The sequence below is a fragment of the Lupinus angustifolius genome, chromosome LG16, assembly GCF_001865875.1.
Source record: "Lupinus angustifolius cultivar Tanjil chromosome LG16, LupAngTanjil_v1.0, whole genome shotgun sequence".
Taxonomy (NCBI): Eukaryota; Viridiplantae; Streptophyta; class Magnoliopsida; order Fabales; family Fabaceae; genus Lupinus; species Lupinus angustifolius.
This window is the reverse complement of record NC_032024.1, coordinates 7,913,920-7,930,908: the sequence shown is the minus strand read 5'-3', so window position 1 is coordinate 7,930,908 and position 16,989 is coordinate 7,913,920. Positions and strand designations below refer to the sequence as shown.

Below are 16,989 nucleotides of genomic sequence, written 5' to 3'. Positions count from 1 at the left end.
AAAAATTTATCATGCAACCTCACCATCTATATTCACCACAAAACTCGCATGTTTTTTTGGCCAGGAACCAAAAATCCTCAAGACAAGAAGATATCACCATCTTTATTCAACTTACAACTCTTCATACTTTCTGTAAGTGTTTTACGCCATTTATCACTTTCTTTGCTTTCCATCTATTTTATTTATGTCTTGTATTGCCACACTGCTTCAGAGTCTTCATTATTTATGCCTTGGACTATTTGCACATTTTTGTGTCTTTTTCTTAATAAACCATCATAATTTTCTGGGGTTTTAAGGAAAAATGTTCTAACTTGAATTTAACATTAAAAGGCACAACAAGGTTATCAACTTATCATGGTTTGACAGGTGGATGGGTTGAGAAAGCCCAACTTTGCGAGAAAGAGGAGACATATGTATGCGAAGACAACCAATAGAACATTGACTAACACATTAAAAATTTAATTATAATTAAAATTTAGTCATAAATAATCGCATCAAAAAGTATAAATATACTTGTATCTAAATGTAAATGTGACATGACTAGTATGTGTCTTCATGCAAAATTTTCTCTAACTTTGCAGTATTAGTTAAGTGTTAATCAAAGCATCACAATAACCATTTGATTTGGAATAATGCAGTTACAGTTTGGGGTTAACTTATTGAGTTGTTTTTTTCAAGCATCCCTGATTTATATGGTATGTAATTTTCCAAAATGAAATTTTAATTTCTGGTTGAGATTATCTAAAGGGTAGAGGTGATCTACCCCTGGTATTGTTTTTTCTGATCTGCCTCAACTAGATAGGATTTAATTCTTACGATATTGTCTAGAACTAGTTCGATAACCGGCTCATGTACTGAAAGTGGATCATATTTTGTGCTGTTTGGGGTTTAACAAGTTTGTGTCATCATCATTGTTATGTTTTTAATCCCGAAAAAAACAATCGTTTTTTTATCCTATTAGTTTGTGATATGGTCACAGTGAACTTGTGTATCCAGAGTTACCTACATAATGCACTGTGGCCCCATTCAGTTAAAGCAGTGTGTCTGCCCATGGAGGAAAATTTCTCAATCAGGATTCTATTTGGAGATATGTTTTGTGCCAGAGACTCTCTTTTAGCATTACTGTTTGATTGAGGATGATATATCTTAAAAGGTGTTGCGTCTTTGGTAGTTACTAGTTAGATATATGAGTGAGATTAAAATATCATGAATGATATTTATTTATCTCCTTTTTCTTGGAGTTAGATATTTTAGCATCATGTATTTTCAGTAGCCAAAATGTGATTGGTGTGGAATCTGTACATGTTAGGATGTTCCATGCTGCTATGGGGAATTGGACAAAGTCACTAATCTGTTTCTAGAAATTAGCCATGTCAATTTAAGTCTGCGTTCTGTTTGAATAATGAGCTTATACTAGAATTGAAAGGGATTTTATTATTCTGATGGATGTAAAATTGATCTACTTGATGCTGAGGATAAATCCTGCCAACACAATCTACTTTCCTTTTTTGATATTTTAAATCCTTGCAATTTTGAATTGGTTTGTTGAAGTTCATTACTTCGAATACAATTTAGTTTGGCCAGCTTGGTAATATTCAATAAATGTGGAAGACAAAGAAGGGTTATTTTGGTTCACATTATTTTTTAACAAGCAGAGAAAATCGGGGTTTATACCTCTCCATCATGAAAGGAATACAACGGGGTATCACATTATTTTATAATTTAGTGGCGATGTGCTGATTATCACCCCGAGCCAAAACCTGTCATGTTTGATTATTCTTCATTCTACTTTTTGGAGTTTGCTTTCAGTATCAAAATCTTGCCAATTAACTTAATTTGGAACAACTTGTTCAGAGTGTGTTTCATATTTTTTCATAATCATTCCGTTTATAAAATTTAATGTATCTGCTTGAATTAGTCCTAATATTCAATTTTCTCTTCTGTTTTTCAGGGGAAGTAGAGGAACTTCATGATGGAAATAAGTATTGCAAGGTAAACTTACACTAGACTAGACATAATACTTAGTTATCATTGAAGTAATATCATTGTTCTTAACCCCGGCCCCTGCAACCTTCTCTCCTTTTCGGTTCCCCAAAACCCTGGAATATGAAGGTTGGTTTTTCCCGTTATAATACTCTTTTATCGTCTCTACATGAATACTAAGCAATTTATAATTATGAAGTACTACATTTTTCTTTTTAGTGATGTTGTTTACATGGTTTCACTGTATATTATTGTTGCATTTGAGGTTGAAAAAATTTATTTAATTTTAATATCACGATTCTTCCATAATTTGAGTAGGTGTCGTCTCGAAACACAAGGATCATTCTTTTCCAATATTTCAAGAACAATTGGACAGGAACATGCTCAGAAACTGCCACACAACGTGGCTGCCCATGGTTCAAGGTGGTGCTTTCACAGACTCGCATCTTCCTATCGATCTCTTCCTTTGTCAGAGTATCGAAGAAGGCCATTTGTCTGTAGAACATATTCTCTGACGAGTAGGTTAGAGGAATCTGCATCATTACAATCTGGAAATAGTTCCAGTGAGGATGATAATCCAGAAGAGGAGACTTTGGCTCAACCATGTACCACTGACCAGGTAGTCCTTTTTATCCACTTTATAGGTGTCATTCGGAAATCCCATGACTCCCGTTTGATTACAGACATGGTCTTAACTTTTCATACACCTGGAATTGAAGAAATATATCTTAATTGGTTATTTGATTATCCTAACCATGTTATTTTCTCTATTTAAAGAGTATTGTAATAGTTATTTTAAAATTATCTAGTATGCTTTGAAGAATGGAAATACTTTGTGAACTATAGAAAATCTTCACGGTGTTAAAACCACTTGCTACTTAGCTTCGTCTTTCTCTACTTTTGCCTCAATTATCTTTTCTTCTAGAATAAATCTGAAGTGGTTCAGATGATGGTCTATTTGCACTCCATTAGGGACCAATTACTAAATTCCTGCATTTATTAGGACTTGCTTTTGTTTGTTCTATTTTCTTCTTGGCGATGGAGGGGATGTTTCTTCTACAATGTGAGGTTGGCCAATATTTAGTAATCATAAACTAGAGAATTGACACACCTTTATCATGCTCACGTTGAAAAAGTCTGCCAACAATAAACAGATTTAGTGATATGGAAATTCTAGGAATTCAAGGAAAAGAACTCGAAGAAATTCAATGAATTGCAGGAAACTCTATGAATTGAAAGAGTTTCGAGACTTATGTGTATTAGAAGTAGAGAGTTACAAGAAGTTCAAGAAGAATGAATATAAAAAACTAACTAAATCCTTTCCCAACCGCCAATGTATATCATTCTAGAATTCGCGGGAAAAACGGTTAAAAGAAGTTAGTTACAACCAAAGGCAATTACAATGAAAAAGAGTTCTCTAATAGTTTTTATGTTGTATCATTACTCCTCCATTCAAAAAACCTTGACCTCTAGGTTCAAATAGGGGAAATTTATTCTTAAAATCATAGTAGATTTCCCATGTAGCATCCTCTGGGAGTTGGTTCTTCCATTTGACTAATACCTTGGTCACGGCTCTGCCTTGTTTCTTCACATAAGTTCTTTCAAGGATGACTTCTGGTTCTTTGTGATCATTGCAATTATTCACAATGGCGGGCAAAGAAGAAGACACCATTGCAGTCCCAACATATTTCTTCAACTGAGAGACATGGAATACATTGTGAACCTTAGAAGTAGGAGGTAGTTGTAGCTTGTATGCCACTGCTCCAACTCGGCTAAGTACTGGAAATGGACCAAAAAATTTAGGAGCTAGCTTATCATTGGCCCTCTGAGCTACAAATTGTTGCTTGTAAGAATGCAATTTCAAGTACACTAGGTCACCTTCTAGAAATTCTCGGTCAACCCTATGCTTGTCTGCAACCTGCTTCATTCTATTTTGAGCTCTACCCAAATGAAACCTCAATACCTTCAACATCTCCTATCTTTTCGATAAGCTTCTATCCACTAAGTCAACCTTAGATTCCCCAGGCAAGTAAGGCAAATAAGCAGGAGCAGGTTGACCAAACACAATCTCATATGGTGTAGCCTGAATTGCAGTATGATAAGTGGTGTTATACCACCATTCTGCTAGAGGAATCCACTTGGACCATTGTTGGGGGTTATCAACACACATACATCTAAGATAAGTCTCTAAACACCTGTTAACCACTTCAGATTGACCATATGTTTGTGGATGATATGCAATGGACAGATTCAATTGTACCCTTTGATAAGCCATTAATTCCTGCCAAAATTTGCTTACAAAGATAGGGTCTCAATCACTTGTAACCGATTCAGGAAATCCATGTAATTTGAATGCATGATCTAGAAAAGATTGAGCTACACTAGCAGTTGTATAAGGATGAGCCATGGTCATTAAGTGTGCTGCCTTACTCAATCTATCCACTACCACAAAGATTACTTGCTTACCAAAAGATAGAGGCAAGCCTTCAATGAAATCCATTGTGATATGTTGCCACACTAAGCCAGGGATGGGTAGAGGTTGCATTAGCCCAAGGGAAGGAGTGGTCTCATACTTACATCTTTGGCAGACATCACATTGCTTGATGAAGTGTTGGACATCCTTGCTCACACCCTTCCAATAAACCAATGCTTTAATCCTTTGCATAGTGGCTTGTCTACCTGAATGATCACTTACAGAAGCAGTATGCATTCATTTTAACAACTCCTGTGTCAAGGTTAGATTCCTTCCTACCACCAGTTTCCCTTTTCTCCTCAATTCAGATCCATTCCATTGATGATGCTTATGAGAAGATGGATCTTTTAACCATTGTTGTATCAATTTCTGAATTTCCTAATCATCTAAACATGATTGTTTGATCCTTGCTACCAAGTCAGACTCTAATTGATGCATCAACAATGTAGAACATGTGGGGGAACCATTTTCTACTCTAGACAGAGCATCTGCAACCACATTGGTCTTCCCTTCTTTATACTCTATAGAAAAATTAAATTCCATCAACTTAACTAACCATTTTTGTTGGAAAGCTGTTGATAGTCTTTGGTCTAAGATGTATTTCAGGCTCCTATGATCTGTTTTGATCACAAAATGTCTGCTCAACAAATAATGCCTCCACTTTTGTACTGCAAACACAACTGCTAATAACTCTTTCTCATAAGTAGACAAGGCTTGTTGTTGTTGGTTAAGTGTTCTGCTAATAAAAGCCAAAGGATGATGTTCCTGCATTAACACTACATCAATGCCATACCCTGATGCATCTACTTCAATTACAAAGCTCTTGCTGAAGTCTGGTAAAGCTAGCATTGGAGCTGAAATGAGGGCTTCTTTAAGTTGACTAAAAGAATCCTTTGTAGTGGATGACCAATGGAAGCTGTCCTTCTTCAACATCTCAGTTAATGGTTTGGCAATGCTTCCATACCCCTTCACAAACCTTCTGTAGTACCTAGTAAGGCCTAGGAATCCCCTCAACTGCTTAAGTGTTTGTGGCATAGGCTATTCTGCCACTGCCTTGACCTTTAAAGAATCTGTAGCTACTCCTTCTTTCGAAATAAAATGGCCTAAGTACTCAACTATAGGGACCCAAAATAACATTTGGACTTCTTGCCAAATAAGTTGTTCAGTCTCATAGTAGTTAAGACTTGTGCCAAATGATGCAAATGTGCATCCTCACTGGTACTATAGATCAATATATCATCAAAAAACACCAATAAGAACTTCCTCAAGTACTTCTTAAAAACAGAATTCATGAGACTTTGAAATGTAGCAGGTGCATTTGTTAGACCAAATGGTATTACTACATATTCATAGTGACCTCCATGAGTTCTAAGAGCCGTCTTATGAATATCTTTAGGATCCATTCTCACTTGGTGGTATCCAGATCTGAGATCTATTTTTGAAAAAATAGTGGATCCACTCGGCTCATCCATGAGATCCTCAACCAAGGGTATTGGAAACCTATCTTTTACTGTGCCTTTGTTAAGCTCTCTATAATCAACACACAATCTTCAAGAGCCATCTTTCTTGCCTACTAGCACCACAGGGCTTGCATAAGGACTATTGCTGTTCTGTGCAAAACCATAATCAATCAACTCTTGAACTAACTTGTCAATAATTGTTTTCTGTAAGGCCTCTTATTAACTGGATTAGTACTTGCAGCTAGGGGTGTTCGCGGTCCATTTGGATCGGTTTTTAGGAAAAAAATGATTCGATCCAAACACGTAATTAACAAGCGGTCTGATCTGTTTATATTAAGATGTCCGATTCAATCCGATCCAAATATAATATGTGGTTTCAGTTCGGTTTGGATCGGTTTTTTTATTTTATAAAATATTGAAATTGCACTTACATTCAAAACTCATAAAAATGACTAAATATTAAGCATAAAACAACAATAAAAATAGTGTTCAACAACATTAAAATGTGTGCAACTATAGTATACGTAAACAACATCATAAAATAGTAATAAATAGTAAGACAATAATAAAAGTAAAAAACAGTAACAATAACAACAAGATATAAATAATAACAAGACAACAAAATAACAAGATATCAATAACAATAATATGAGCACTTGCAATGTAATTTTAAAAGTTATGGTGTTTTACCAGTGATTAATAACAATAATACTTTCACAACAATAAAATTGATAATAAAGCACCTAATTAGAATAACATTTGAATCCTCTTTATTTGGTTGTGGGATTGGTTTTAAGCTATGATGCACGGATACTGAAGAATCCGTGCTTCATAGGTTTTAAGTTCTAAAATATCAAAAAACATAGCAACATATATATAAGTATGTGTTATAGAATATAACAAATAAAATATAGATACAATTTTGGAGTTGAGACTTAAGAATAAGTTTGGAAGACACTTAAAAGTATTACACACTTAAACTTTACATATTATTTCGGTCCGGTCTGGATCGGTCTGGATCCAAGAGGTAAAACTAAAATCCGGACCGGACCAATCGATCTTTAAAAAATAAGTCCAATACGATCCAAATGTATTCGGTTTTTGCAGTTTCGGTCTATTTTGGATTGGTTTTCGGTTTTATTGTTGAATCGGTCTGGATTTGAACACCCCTACTTGCAGTAGTGGAGTTTGATGATCATGACCATTCCTACTAGGTGGTAAGTGTTTAGGTTCTTCAAATAAATCCCCAAACTGTTCCAGTAATAAAGAGATTCCAGTAGGCATTTTTGTAGATTCAGCATGACTTGTTAGATTCTGCAATAGACATCCTTCTCCATCACCGGCCTGAATCATAGACAAGTGCACTCCATTCTGTAATGTCTTCCCTACATACTGAGATTTAACTCCTTTTACTACATTTTGACTAGCCCCTCTTAACACATGTTTCCTCCCTTGCACCACAAACTCCATTATGAGTTTATCAAAATTCCAGGTGATGTCTCCTAAGGTAATCAACCATTCAATACCCAATACCATATCACAACACCCCAATGGAATTAGCATCATATCAGCCTGAAAATCATTATTCTGCAAGGTCCATTTGAACCTCCTAACTATAGATGAAATTGTCAACTTACTACCATCAGCCACTGTCACCATAATTGTCTCCAATTCTTTCATTTTACATCCCAATTTCTTAGCCATATGAACATATAAGAAATTGTGTGTACTGCCACTATCAATTAGGATATGTAAGGGCTTCTTGTTATAACTCCCTGTCACCCTCATAGTTCTGAAGCTTGCAATACCAGTTAAGGCATTCACAGAGATTTGGGGATCCCCCATCTCCCTGGAAATATGCACTTTATCTACTTCATCAGTCTCATTTTCATATAATTCAACAAGTTGCAATTGGACTTTCTTATGTGTAAGACAATGTTCAGGGCTATAACGTTCATCACAGAAATAACAAAGTCCCTTACTTCTTCTTTCATTTATGTAAGCAGGAGACAAATTCCTCATAGGCTTAGTTTTAGCCTTCAATGTTTCTCCATTACTCCCCTCCACTGGTATGGATCTACTAGTAATTGGAGGCCTAGAATTGGTCATTGTCTTGGGACTTCTATTCTGAAAAAAATTATTTACCACCTGAGTGTTGGCTGATTCATACAACTTAGCCAAGGTGAAAGCCTTCATCGCTGTTTGTGGTTGAAACATTCTTACTAACATTTGTATATCATGCCTTAATCCTCCTAAAAAACAACTAAGAGTATATTCAGATGAAAGATCTAATCTAGTGATGATAACATCGAATTCCTCATAGTAATTACTCACTGTTCCCTTTTGCCTCAAATTCATCAATTCTACCATGGGATCTTCACACACCTCCCCAAATCTTTCAACTAACAACTCCATATACTCCTCCCAACTTGGCCAATGAATATTTCTTACTGATTTCAGCGCCAATGTAAAGCCTTCCCCTCAAAATGCATGACTGCTAGGTTAACTTTCACATTCTCAGGAGTACAATCAATTGCAAAATACATTTCACATTGATATATCCATTGTTTGACATTTTCACCATTAAAGCGAGGAAAATCAATTCTAGCCAACCTAGTTCCACAAGCATAAGCAACTAAATTATTATGAATATCACCTGTGTTAGAAGCTCTAAACTTTGGTGATCTTTCTGCACAACCTCTTCCTTTGGATGAACTTTTAAGATCATCTCTGCTTTTCTTGAACAATTCATCAGTGGTGCCTTTCAACGATTCTGCTAAGGTTTTCTGCATTGCTCCAACAAGCTTCACCATGCGTTTTTCAATCTTCTCAATTACATGACTTTCCAAACGATCCTCAGTTTCTCTCAATACCGCTTGTGATCGAGTTGATTTTGCCTTGCTTCTTCCCAAAACGAAGCAAAGCTCTGATACCAATTGATATGGAAATTCTAGGAATTCAAGGAAAAGAACTCGAAGAAATTCAATGAATTGCAGGAAACTCTATGAATTGAAAGAGTTTCGAGACTTATGTGTATTAGAAGTAGAGAGTTACAAGAAGTTCAAGAAGAATGAATATAAAAAACTAACTAAATCCTTTCCCAACCGCCAATTTATATCATTCTAGAATTGGCGGGAAAAACGGTTAAAAGAAGTTAGTTACAACAAAGACAATTACAATGAAAAAGAGTTCTCTAATAGTTTTTTTTGTCGTATCATTTAGATTCAATTCCTTCCTTTACAGTGGCATTATTTTATTTGTCCACTTAAACTTTTCTAGGCTGAGATTTGGGATTTTTATTGTATGATGAGAAGTTGACCTGTCCTTTTCCCCCTTCTAATCTTTATATTCTCTCCCTAGACCCCACGAGATAGGAGTCATATGCAATAGGCCGCCCTTTTTTTAAATCTTTGAATAACACGTTGCATTACACTTAGCTTTTTCAAATATTGGTTCCATGTTAACGAACTTGTATCATGAGGATTCACAAAAGTAAATAGACTTGGGGATAGATGGAAGGATAAAAGGAAAGCTAGTAAAGGAGAATTATTTCAGTCTTTAAATGGGTATCCTGCAATTGTTGTTTGTTAGGTTATTACTTTCTAAGTTAATAATAAAAACTAAACAGAAGGAACAGTTTCATCAATTAACAAAATCTAGCATATTTTTTATTCATGTTTTGCAACTTGGATTAATATATATTACTCAAATCTTTGTTTCAACTTTTTTAACAGATAATGGCACTGCTTGCTGATACTGAAAGATCAAAACTCACTAAGAAGCTTAGTGAAGCAAACCAGCAAAATCGGTTCCTCAAAAGACAGGTGTGTGCATATATATAGGTGCAATTTCTCTGACGACTAGTTGGATCACACTAAAACTGGGCGAACCTTATTTTAGTCAAGCTAAAGATAATTCTTTGAGGAGATAGACTGTCATATATCAATACTAGTCCTGTGGGATATAGGTTTAGCCAATGCATGCTGGATGTAGCATCTCACTAAGCATGATTTCATTAAACAAAGATAACTATTTTTTGGTTATATGGATGGTGCAAAGAAATGGGTCAACAGGAAAACATGATTCAAGCTGGTGGTATGGCATTTGGAAAGTACATCCATGTGGAAGTACCCTTTGGTTTGTTGTTTTTCATGCTTATAGATATAGTAGTAGTTTAGTTTATGGTGTTGGTGCTGACATGACATGACTATTGAGTGCCATAAAATGGAAGTATGAATGCCAAGGAAGTGCATTGGGAATAGATTTAGTTGCCGGTATTTTTTTAATCTGGTAATCAATTACAATAGTTATTGTTAAGAGTTACTTGAGCCTTCAAATTTTCAGCCTTTTTCTATTCTCTTATATTCATTTTGAGACCAGACCTCCTGGGGAAGAGGTTGGGGATGGGTTCTATTACTAAACTCATGAGGTATGCTTGATAACAACCCTTGTCGTAAGATACTATGTTTGTCTCTTTTTCTCTACAGTTGTATATAAAGGAGGAAGCATTGGTAAAATTTAAAAGCGAACTTGCTGACATAGAGCTTGAAGTTCAGGTTAAAATTTATTGCCACCTCAGTTTATATGCTGTTTTTTCTTTGCTGCCGATATTTTATTTGTTTATACTTGCTGAGCGATAGAACTTTCATTTCTCATTATTTACTTTATAACCGAATGAAATGGGACCAGGGTTCAATCAATTTTAATATTATGTTTTTCACGACTGTTGAGTATCATAATAACAAAATTTTTGGATTTAGTTGTTGAATCATGAAAGTCTATATTATTTTTGCCGTGGTTAATCTTTTCTACTCCTCTAATGCACAAAAGCGGCACCTCATGAATACTTTCCAAACTCTGTATTGAAGTATGTGATTCTATACTCTATTGTTGTTAGAAACTGAGAGCTCCTAGCCATTTGATAAACTGCTGTTCTTTCTATTTATCCATGGGAAAATTGGGTGCATCATTATCATATTTCTGGGTATTTGATCTTGCATTTCACCCATCTCACCTTGTTTTTTTCAAAATGATTGAGTTGGAGTGCTGCCAATACTAGATTAAAATGAGTCAATTTTTGGGAGATTGTGGCCTAAAAGGCTTATTTTGGAGATACAAGGTATTTTCATGGCCACCGGGGACATACAGTTACGAGAGAAGGAATTTGGCCCTAAGAATGACCATGCAAAGCTAGGCACACATTCAAAGCTAAACATTTCAGGGTAATTTTAACACATTCGTGCAAGTCAGCAGCATGGATGTGCAACTTAGGTAGTACGAACTTGCAATTCCAACAGAATGCTCATGGTCAATATGAGGCACAACATCTCGTCAGGATTTGTCTCTCATCATATAAGCACCCTTGTTTTAGGGTTTTAACACAGTTTTGATATCCAGTTTGACGTCAATAGGGACACATCAGATCTAAATTTGCAACTTCTGTTAGTGATAGTAACAGACATAAACTTTAGGGCTAACTTTTGTACCATTAGTTAGTTAGAGGGTTGATTTACGAAAAAACCGATCAAAGTGAAAACAGTCCTTAAGATTAAGGGCGATTTGACCTGTTTTACCTTTCAATAATTTATTATTGTAAATCAAAATACTCAGTTGATCATGCCACAATAATTCTCTATTAAATCAATTATTAAGCTCTGCAAACATGCATCTGCATGACACTAGTTTGCCACATTAGAAGTCATTTGTTACATATATAAGGATCTTAATTGACAAACGTTGTTCAGAATCAAAGAGTCTTATATTGTTCACATTGTTGGGTGCAGGCTTTGGCCAGATTAGCAGAAGAAATAGCTCAATCTGGTATTCCACAAGGTGCAAGGAAGATCAATGGAAAGTACATTCATTCTCACCTTGTTGCTCGATTAGAAGGTATAATGGTTTTGCCTTGATTATTCCATGTGCTTAGGTTCATCCTTCACAATTGTACTTCTAGACAACTAATCAACTATATGTTGATTTTCATGTGGAATATAGCTAAAATAACTTAACAGCAATGCCTTTTGATATTTTCTTACGAACTTTGCCTCTTCTGCGTCCTTATTGGTGAAAAATACAATTGTTTTGTGGTTTTGCCTACACAGCTGTACATGAACAATTGAAGGAACAAGTAAAGGATGTTGATGCAGCACAATCCAAGCAGGTTTCAGTATTTTGGGTTGGCATGGCCGAGGTAAGCACATGCAAGAGTAGACTTCCAAAATGTACTATGAGAAGTCTTTTCAAATTTCTTTTTTGGTAAGGAAAAAATTGTTTTTAAACTTTGAATTATGGAAACTGTGTTCTGCTTACATTAATGATTATCTGTATAATATCTTTAATGCTTGTGCTCTCAAAACATGATATACAGCTTTCAATAGTTAAGGTTAAGAGCATAACTGACTTACTTAAAAGATGCATCATGCTTCTAACTAGAGTCATGGAAACTTCTCTGTTAAGCTTAGCTTTATGAATAGACACATACAAATTTCTTTGAATATATTATCGAAACTATTTTAAACGTGAGATTTGATTTCTCTAGTAATGTATCCCATGAAACACATGCCACTGATTCTAATGAATACATTAGCTTCTAATGTTTAAGATATAGAATAATCCGGCTTAGATCTTTTTCTTTTTGTTGCTATCAGAGTGTGCAAGTTATGGGTAGCTTTGATGGTTGGAGCCAAGGAGAGCACCTATCACCTGAGTTTACTAGTTCTTACACAAGATTCTCAACAACATTGATGCTCAGGCCAGGAAGGTACCATTATTGTCAACACTTTAGAGCTTTTATATTGAGCTTATAACCTATAGTCTTATTCTAACTCAAATACAAATACTCCTATGTAGGTATGAAATCAAGTTCTTAGTAGATGGTGAGTGGCATCTATCATCAGAGTTCCCTATAATTGGTGATGGGTTAACAAAAAACAATTTGTTAGTTGTTAAGTGAGTGTTAAGTATTTTCAATCCTATCAACATTTAAAACAGATACATTTATATGTAGTTATCTAAGTCCATTGTCTTAACTGCTACATCTAACAAATAATTAATGGAGGCTAATTTTCTAAAATAATGTATGTAAATTATATCTTGTAAATAAGATTCTTTTGTTGTAATATTATTCACACACATCACTTTACATCTTGTAACAGTTGTGCTACTTCATTCTCAACCCTGCATATTCTGATTCTGTAACATACTCATGAAAGCATGCAACATCCATAAGTTAAGCATAGTGATATTGCCATTCCAGAATACAGAAAAGATTGAGTAATATTAATGTATATCAGATATTTCAAGGATTTAATATTTATGCAGTGATAATGTTAATATTTTTAGACTGAGTATAATATTAATATTTTTAGACTGAGTATAATATCTACTATTCATATTTTTGTGGGTATATATATCCACTATTCATATATTAACTATTATTGAATCTTTAGCAAAAGTAAAAAAATTATACATATTTCAATCTTTTATTTTTTCGGTAACAAAAAAGTTTGAAGTAGGGGAAGACACATCCCAGTGTGAAGTCAAAGAAAACTAGCAAGCTCAATGATAATTTATTGTGAATTTATATACTCTCTACCAAATTAAACTCAAGTAAAACAAGATTGTCATCCCTAATGTTAATGTTTACTCTTTGTTTGAGAAGTACTATGCAAAACATTTTTCAAGGAATAATGGATTGGATTAGGTCTTGTTGATTAAATTTTAATTAGTCTAATATTATAATTTAATTCTTTTTTTAGACAAGAATTTTCGTAAATTTTAAACCATGAGTATTGCTGTATCATAAATGAGTGGTTTTGTAAAACTCAAATGCCAAATTTATTGTGTTCTCATTCTATTGTTAAATTTATGCAAATTGAGGTATTATGTATGTTGTTTACTATAAATTCTTAGTGTAATTGAGATACAAAATGGTAGGTGTCACCATCTTCTCCTCAGGCTGAAAGGAAAGAACATAAAATGGGAACATTTCAAGGCTAGGTGCCACTTTTGACAAATTATTTATGAACTTTCATCCATTCAGTGCAACAAATAAAAGTTTACCTCCCCCATGCCTCAACCCCTCAAATAATTCTTCACCAATTGGGTATCTCACCATTAATCACCTTCTATTACATTAAACTAATCATTAGTGCTTTTACTATTCCTTTTATGAGAATAAATTATTTTTTAATTTTATCCAAAATAATTATTTAATATTAAGATTAAATTATTTTAATGTGTTGTCAATACTAAATTATCTCAATAAAGTTATTATATTTCTCTACATATATTTTTATTTTACCGGATATTTTAGAGTTTGAATCTCAACATTATCCGAGTTCAACTCCTCTCAAGTAATGGAGAAACTAGTATTGAATATAAAAGAATTTTTTTGTCAAGTGTTATAATCTCATCATAAAATCCACATCCACATTATCCCTACCCTGGTAGTTTGATTTGTATCTATTATTATAAATACAAAATTATGACTATCAAGTAAATAATTAACTAATAACTTTAGGCATAATGCTTAACAAACCAGCAATACAAAGGGGAAAAAGCTGGAATAAGCACTTCTCTAACGAATGGTCTAAAATTAGAGCAAAATAAAGCACTCTTCTTTAAATATTAACGATCCAGAATTAAAACATACTTTGAGGAGAAAAAGAGATGAATAAATAAGCATTCAGTGCAAGGCACATTGTGAACACTTGCATATTTCTTCTATGCTGTAGTTGATGCACTCTTCTTCTTCTTCATCTTCTTCAAATCTCTCAAGTCAAGTTGGCTTTAAATGCTGTCTATATCTCTTCCTTTGATGCTCTTCACCTTTGCTTCCTCTTCAAGGTTCGTAGCGTGTGGCACTACAACTTCTTGGTACTATGTCTGCTTCAGCCTCGACCCTTAAACCCATTTCCTGAATCCCTTTTCATCAACAAATCTTCAATCTTTTTGGTTTTGTTTCATCTGGGTTTGTGTTAAATTTAAGATACAAAGCCATGAAGAAGGGTGGTTTTGATAAGAACAGGAACAACAAAGGAACCGATGAGAATCAGAAAAATAGGAACATCAATAGGTTCTTGATCACCATCAACTTCCTTGGGAGTTCTGGGCCTGTAAGGTTTGTGGTGAATATGAAAGATCTTGTTTCTGGAGTCATTGAGAGTGCTCTCAAATACTATGCCCGAGAAGGGAGGGTTCCTGTTCTAGGGTTTGATGCCAGTAATTTCCTTCTTTACCCTGCAAATGTTGGGTGTGATGGTATGTTTGCTTACCCTTTTGGAGATGAGTATGATCATTATTTATCCTTTCTGTTTCTCAAATACCACCGTTTCATGCATGGGGATTGACTATGTTCTTTGCATATTTAAGATGAACAAGATACTTACATTTAATTGCTAAACTGTCATCTTATTATAATTTAAAAAGATAAATATGTTATTAAAAATTATATTATTTTTTTTTGTTTTTGGATGCCCTTGATTTTTCATTAATCTCTCTATTAATGAGAGGATTTTACCTCGTCAATATTATCTCAATCCAATTAAAATTTATCACATGCTTAAATTTTTTTTATAAAAACAAAAAATAATTTTTTTTATATTTAGTAAAATTTAATTAACTACTTGAAACATAAGAACATGATTTTTTGAGACATATCATCTTTTTCAATCAACATTAGTTATCTATAAAATATCATAACTTCAATAATTTCTTTTATATTTCTTTCATACTTTTCCATTGTTATCTTTATGCATATTTCTAAAAAATTATGTGAAATTTAAGAATAATTTAAAATTAGTACAATTTAGTTGTCAAAATGATATTATTAATAAAGAGTAAATAAAATATATCAAAAGAAATGAAAAATAAATATAATTTGATTGGTTATAAAAAAAGTGTCATTTATTTTCATATATATAAAATATTCCAACTTCTTTTTATGTTTACATATATCTTCTCGAAAGCTGTCCTTTGATTTTAATTGACAAACGATTTTTTAGGCTAGTCACAAAATATTTAACGTTTTCTTTTATATAATCGGTTTTTCCGATTTTTTTCTATAAACCTAAAAATCATGCTAGATGTATTATGTCTACCATATACTAAACCAATAAGTAACTATAGTAGTTAATAATGATTAATTATAATAAACTATTATTAATACTGAGATGTTTTTCACCATAATCACCATATTTTCTCTGAGTATTGTTGATTTGTTGTATCCATTGGAACAACTTCAGAAATTTATTATATTTTATGTAACAACTACATTACATATATGAGCTAAGTTGATAGAAAAATACAGCACTTGCGCATATTATAAAGTATGGTTCTCTGTGATTATAAGCTAACAGGTATTCTATTTTGGTGGAACTTCTTTAATTTGATAGCTCTGAATCCATTGGAGCCCATAGGATCTTATGGTGCTAGGAACTTTGTGCTGTGCAAAAAGAAGGTATTCTCTACAATGACAGAACCACAGTCAAAACTTATCTCTCAAAAGAAAAATGGTGGATGGAAGGCATGGTTAAACAAATCATTTAGCTTTAAAGTTTTATCCCATTGAGACGTCATTTTCATATGAATATGTTCCCAAATGTGAATCTGTTTGTATTTTGGAATGTAATATTCTCACTATATGATTGTGTGGTGCTTGTAGTTCAAGTGTTTTGTGCCAACTTCTGGGACAGTTTAACATCTGAAAGTATGATCTTTATTATTAATACAACGAATGTTTGTTCTTTAGAAATTTATATTATGGGTTTCTTCACAAGTACTCAGTAGTAGTGGTGTTTTGTGCTGGACAAATTGTTGGAAGAAAAGAAAGTAATAATGCTTTTAATCGATTAAGATAAAAAGGTAATCGATTGTCGAGAGAGATGAGAGAGAAAAAATGAAAAATACTTCTTGTTCTGTTATTTCATGTACAATGCCTTTTAACTAAGAGAAATAATTGTTTGTTTAATCGATTATACATATTATTAATCGATTAATGAAACTAGCTAAATGAATTACACTAATCTTAACACTCCCATAATTCATATTAGCTAAGCTTATCACACCAAGTTG

General features: G+C 33.6%; 2 protein-coding genes and 1 long non-coding RNA gene across 6 annotated transcripts; 2 read left to right on the top strand and 1 right to left on the bottom strand.

Annotated features, from left to right (window-relative positions):
- On the top strand, positions 1-13,052 carry LOC109330204 (protein PTST, chloroplastic). Of its 3 annotated transcripts, XM_019564286.1 has the most exons (10): positions 1-132; positions 1,952-1,992; positions 2,299-2,527; positions 2,582-2,602; positions 9,651-9,740; positions 10,404-10,472; positions 11,700-11,805; positions 12,018-12,106; positions 12,564-12,676; positions 12,766-13,052. In XM_019564286.1, exons 2-10 carry the CDS (start codon positions 1,970-1,972, stop codon positions 12,866-12,868), a joined length of 843 nt encoding a protein of 280 aa, XP_019419831.1. In that variant the 5' UTR covers positions 1-132; positions 1,952-1,969; the 3' UTR covers positions 12,869-13,052. The 3 variants fall into 3 exon arrangements, with proteins under 3 accessions (XP_019419831.1, XP_019419830.1, XP_019419829.1); XM_019564285.1 differs by having other exon boundaries at positions 2-132; positions 2,302-2,602; XM_019564284.1 differs by having other exon boundaries at positions 2-132; positions 2,299-2,602.
- LOC109330206 lies at positions 231-679 on the bottom strand. Its single transcript, XR_002105641.1, has 2 exons — positions 575-679; positions 231-389 (listed from the first exon to the last, which is right to left on the bottom strand). It is a non-coding gene; the product is annotated as an uncharacterized LOC109330206 (long non-coding RNA).
- On the top strand, positions 14,847-16,673 carry LOC109330205 (uncharacterized protein At4g22758-like). 2 transcript variants are annotated; one of them, XM_019564288.1, is made up of 3 exons: positions 14,847-14,944; positions 14,987-15,177; positions 16,311-16,673. In XM_019564288.1, the coding sequence occupies exons 1-3, from the start codon at positions 14,916-14,918 to the stop codon at positions 16,484-16,486; spliced, it is 396 nt and encodes a 131-aa protein (XP_019419833.1). In that variant the 5' UTR covers positions 14,847-14,915; the 3' UTR covers positions 16,487-16,673. The 2 variants fall into 2 exon arrangements, with proteins under 2 accessions (XP_019419833.1, XP_019419832.1); XM_019564287.1 differs by having other exon boundaries at positions 14,888-15,177.

Bases quoted from the DNA above. Each gene is read 5' to 3' on its own strand.
- LOC109330204 (XM_019564284.1), top strand. From the start codon at position 1,970: ATGATGGAAATAAGTATTGCAAG. The intron at 10,473-11,699 runs GTTAAAATTTAT...TGTTGGGTGCAG, and splicing joins ACATAGAGCTTGAAGTTCAG to GCTTTGGCCAGATTAGCAGA. The intron at 12,107-12,563 runs GTAAGCACATGC...TGTTGCTATCAG, and splicing joins TTTGGGTTGGCATGGCCGAG to AGTGTGCAAGTTATGGGTAG.
- LOC109330205 (XM_019564287.1), top strand. From the start codon at position 14,916: ATGAAGAAGGGTGGTTTTGATAAGAACAGGAACAACAAAGGAACCGAT. The intron at 15,178-16,310 runs GTATGTTTGCTT...TTAATTTGATAG, and splicing joins TGCAAATGTTGGGTGTGATG to CTCTGAATCCATTGGAGCCC.